The following is a 4,722-nucleotide window of genomic DNA, read 5'->3' as shown; positions in this document are numbered from 1 at the left end:
ACAGAAGCAGCCCCGGCTGCGCCCGCCGTGCCCGAGTGCAACGGGAGCGTCGCCCCGGAGAAGGGCCCGCGCCAGGTCGTCGGTGCCGTCGATGAAATCGCAGACTCTGTGGGGACAGTTCCTTACGGGAATGCAGAGACCGGCCCCGACCGTCCCCTCGGGAAAGGAAATCAGGAGGAAAACGGGGATTCGTTGACAGAGGACGCAGCACGGGGGGACCTGGACGGAGGGAAGCAGCGCGAAGGTAACGTACCTGCCGGCCGGCTTTGAGCCTTTGGGAAGCAGAGCTCTGCTTTGTGGATGGCCTGATGAATACTGGGAGGTACCCAGGGAGTGAGTCCACAGCCCCAGCCTCTGCCTTCTGTAGCAACGGCTCAGAGCAACTCAAGGTTTAGGGACAAATTTGAAGTAGCAGTTACAGAGGGTGCGATGAAAAGTACCTTGACAAAAGGAACAAGCCATTTTTTTATCTGCTCTGAAAAGCTGCTGCCAATCTGCAACCATTAGAACCTAATTCCTGTCACTAACTGCTCCATCCCTCCATTCCTTGTGCTCTGTGTTTCCTAAAGAAAAGCAAGAGGAAAGCCATGGGATGCTCCAGCAGGGATCAGCTGATACCCAGGACACAGGGACCAGCAGCCAGGAGTCAGAGGGAGGTAATGGAAAATGCCACGTGCCCTCAGGGTTCCTGAGGCATAGCCATGAGAAGCCTGCACAGAATGGCACACAGAGGGGCTGCTTACTTGTTTTTACTTCGGTCAGACCCTTACACTGTGGGGAGCAGTGGGTCACTGCTCAGCAGTAGAGCTGCTGCCCCTTAGGAAACACGGTTGGTACTTCTCACCCTGAGGTTTGTGTGTACCTCCATCACCAGGGTGTTGCAGCACCATGGGGCCCTTGGGAGATGCTTTATCTTCAGCTCCCTGCTGGGAGCTCAGAGGATGAGCTCTGCACATCAAAAATGTGCAGCCCCAAAACCCAAGCTCTTTTCCTGCCTGATTCACCAAGTGCCAAAACGCTCCAGATGCCCAAATACCTGGCAGGAAATTCTCTGCTCTCCTAGCTGTCTGCTCCAGGGTGTGTCCCCTCGTTCTTAGTGAAGATGGCAAACCCCAGCTGGAGCCCAGGCTGGAGCTGGCCCTGCTGCTGTGGGGAGCAGGGCTGCTGGGGTGGGTTGGCTGCTCAGCCCTGGCAGCAAGAAAACATGTATGGGCTATATGTAGCCACAGATGAACGTGTTTAGTTGTGCCATGCAAAACGCAGCCCCTCCTCCTCAAAGGAGGAGTTTTTTTATTGAGTGTCATTAAAGGAGGAAAGCTCCATCCCCCCGTGGGTGGGCTTTTGGCATTGCTGCCCTTCCGTGCCTCCCACCCATGGCATCTTGCCTGGCTGGTTGGTTTTGGCAGCTGTGGGATGAGGAATGTCTGGGCCGTGGGCTAATGATGTTCCCCCCCCAGCTAGCCCAGGCCATGTTGGGGCCACAGGGCTGGCAGCTCTGTCCCAGTCCCCAGCAGGACCCCCCTGCCAGTTACACACCAGCTGGCAGCAGGAGGTTGGTATTTTCTGTGTGTCAGCTGCCACATAAATATGAAACCCTGCTCAGAGAAGAGCAGATTATGAAGCCCCTCCTTGGAGAAGAGCAGATTAACAACCCAGAGTAGCTGTTGTGACACTGGCAAGGCTGGTGTCGATGAATGGAGCTCTGGAAGATGTATGGGCCTTGCCTTGTAAACAGAAACTTTAATTACGAAAAGGAAAAAATAGATGAACCTTTGCCAGGGGCAAAATAATATTTCATAGCAGGTGCAGAGGCTGTGAGGAGGTGAATCATGCTGGAGGCTTTCCCACTTAGAGCTGACATCCATATTCCAGCTGTGTTGCTTTATGAGTGCACAATGAAACCTATTAAATGATCTTGCACAAGCCCCCCTGTGCTTCCCCCCCCCCCAAGCTACAAGCACTTTATCTCTAAATTGCAGGCAGCTTTTTAGTACCTCACCAATTTAGTCTAATTAATACTCAGGACCCCACAGGCAAAATGTTGAATAGGCCATTTGTTGGACAGCGAGGCGTGAGTCAAGGCAGCAGGGCAGGGAGCAGATGGCCATCTCAGCCTGGTTGGCCACCTCTGATGGAGGGACACGTCCCAGGAGTGCTGTGCCAGGTCCTGCTGCACCCGAGCCCCAGGGAGCTGGGACCCTCCAGCCCCAGGGTGGGGGCAGCAGCTCCAAAAGGGGAGCCTGGGAAACTGAGCCCAGCGCTGCCCAAGGAGACAGCCTGGGAGCTTTGGGAAAGCTACTGGGAGAGGCATCGTGCAGGGCCCTGCAGTGGGACGTTGGCCAGTGGGGAGGACAGGAGCAGAGCTGTGGGTGCAGGGGGGCACAGTGCCCCCGTGCTGGGGCAGGGGGTGCTGGGCTGCCCCCCTCCTCAGGCTATCCCCTCTCCTGGGACAGGAGGGCCTTGGCAGGGCTCATGGAAGAGGGGGTACAAAAGAGACTGGTGGTGAAAAGCTTCAGGGCAGGTGAATCCCAGACTCCTGGACTGGTTTGGTTTGGAAGGGACCTTAAAGATCATCCAGTTCCTACCATAGGCAGGGACACCTCCCACCAGCCCAGGCTGCTCCAAGCCCCATCCAACCTGCCCTTCAACACTGCCAGGGATGGGGCAGCCACAGCTTCCCTGGGTAACCTGGGCCAGGCTCTCACCACCCTCACAGTGAAGTATCTAATATAAATCTCCTCTTTTCTAGTTGGAAACTGTGTGTGTGTGTGTGTGTGTGTGTCCCCTTGTCCTATCTCTCCATGCCCTTGCAAAAAGCCCCTCCCCAGCTTTCCAGTACCACCTTCAGGTGGGTGACCCTAGGAGTGAGTTTGGAGCTGTTTGGAGCCTTTCCAAAGCACTGGGGAGCATGGGTGGTGCCAGGGCTCAGCCTGGAGCTGGGGGCACTCCTGATGCTCTGCAGGATGGGTGCTGGGGACAGGAGCTGGCAGCCACCTGCCTGGGTGCCACACCTGGGGCAGGCAGGGCAGGGGCTGTGCCCGTCCTCCCCATGTCCCTCTGTGTTGCTGCAGGGCTGGGCAGGGCTGCCCATGGGCAGGCAGAGCCGGGGGCGGCCCAGGAGGAGGCGGAGGAGGAGGAGGAGGAGGAGGAGGAGGAGGACACCGAGGAGGATGAAGTTCAGGTGATCGAAATGAAGAAGGAGAACGGCGCGGCGTCCCCGCCGAGGCAGCAAGACAGCAGCAAGGATGTGGCATCTGCCCCCACCAGCCCTGGCTGCAACGCCCAGGCTGAGAAACCCGGGGAGCAGCCCAGCCTGGGGAAGAAAAATGACATCTCCAGACACAGCTACTCCCGGTACAACACGATCTCGTACCGGAGGATCAGGAAAGGAAACACCAAGCAGCGGATCGATGAGTTTGAATCCATGATGCACTTGTGAACTGAGGGGCAGAATTGCTTAACCCACCGAGCGGTTGCTCTGGTTTTGTTCTTTCCTTTTTGTGCCCCCCCAGCATGGCTCCTCACACAACGAGGTCACTGCTGGCTTCCCCTTTTTATATGTGATTTCATAATTCCCTGTGAAAATTTAACATCTTTGCTGTGACAGCGGGCAGAGGCCCCCGTAGAGCAGGAAAATAAATCATCAGCTTGCTGAGTGTAATGCCACTTGGTTTAAAGTTTAGCCTTGTATTTTCTACCCAGCTTTTGTGACCATACCCAAGCAAAGGGCTGTCTTGAAGTGGCTGGGGCTTCTCTGGCTGCTGCCACACAGGTGTCCCTGCCAGCAGCTGTGCTGGTGATGGGTGGGCAGTGCAGCCTCTCCAAGGGCACCGGCCAGGGCAGTGTGAGTGGGGAGGCTTGTTTGTAGCCACCCTGTCCTGCTCTGTGTCCTGGGGTGTGTCAGGCCCTGCTGGGGTCTGGTGGACACCAGCAGCTGCCTCCTGCTCCCCAGGGCTGGTGGCATTTGAGGGCAGATGTGCAGGGACCAGCCCTGCCGAGCTGCACGGGGCAGGTGCCTGTGCCCAGGGCCTGGGCAGGCTTCACCTGGCAAACCCTGACACGGCCTGAAACCTGCATTTCCCAGGTGCCACCAGCTCAGGCTCTCTCACATAACTTCTTGATTCTCACACTAACTATAGATGCCAAATTTAAAATATTTTTGTTTGTTTGTTTGTTTTTCCCAAGCAGGTCAGTTCTGTGCACGCTTTGGTTCCGTGTCAGCTGGACACAACCCTCCTCCACTTTGCAAAGCCTTTGTGTACCTACAGTATTGTTGATGCAGTCTTTTTTTAAACTCTTTTACAGACAGATTTGTCTTGAGTTGGGACTAAGCTTTGCAAATGTCATCCCAGAAAGCATCTGGGAAAGTTGAGAGCAGCTGACAAGGGAGAGGAGGTAAGAACAAAGTCAGACTCCAACTCCAGCTGCCGTGGCCTCCTTCGGCCACAAGAACTTTTTGTTTGTAAGGATTAGTTTTACATCTCCAGCAGCACTGAATATTGTTTGGACTCTTCTCGTTCTATGTCAAGGCAATTATTTATTGGCGATGTGAAAAGAAATAAATGGCAGTTCTGTATTGTACAAACCAGACACTGCCCTCATTGTGCCATTCAGACTTGTTTGTTCGCTCTCTGGCCCGTGGAAGTTCAGAGGTTTGCTTGTATGAAGCGATACTGTGGGTTTGTTTGCCTGCTGCCAGCTGCCCCGTGTCACTGCCCAGGC

General features: G+C 55.4%; 1 protein-coding gene across 1 annotated transcript in view; it reads left to right on the top strand.

Moving 5' to 3' along the window:
• Positions 1-3,439, top strand: part of ERMN (ermin, ERM-like protein) — a 7,203-nt gene extending 3,764 nt beyond the window's left edge. Inside the window, exons 4-6 of the mRNA XM_010001077.1 lie at positions 5-244; positions 570-656; positions 3,072-3,439. Coding sequence (XP_009999379.1) covers positions 5-244; positions 570-656; positions 3,072-3,439 — 695 coding nt within the window. The remainder of the gene's footprint in view (positions 1-4; positions 245-569; positions 657-3,071) is intronic.
• The last annotated feature ends 1,283 nt before the right edge of the window (positions 3,440-4,722 follow it).

The sequence above is a fragment of the Chaetura pelagica genome, unplaced genomic scaffold (genome assembly GCF_000747805.2).
Source record: "Chaetura pelagica isolate M959 unplaced genomic scaffold, ChaPel_1.0 scaffold26, whole genome shotgun sequence".
NCBI classification, from domain to species: Eukaryota; Metazoa; Chordata; class Aves; order Apodiformes; family Apodidae; genus Chaetura; species Chaetura pelagica.
This window is presented reverse-complemented; position numbering and strand designations above follow the sequence as displayed.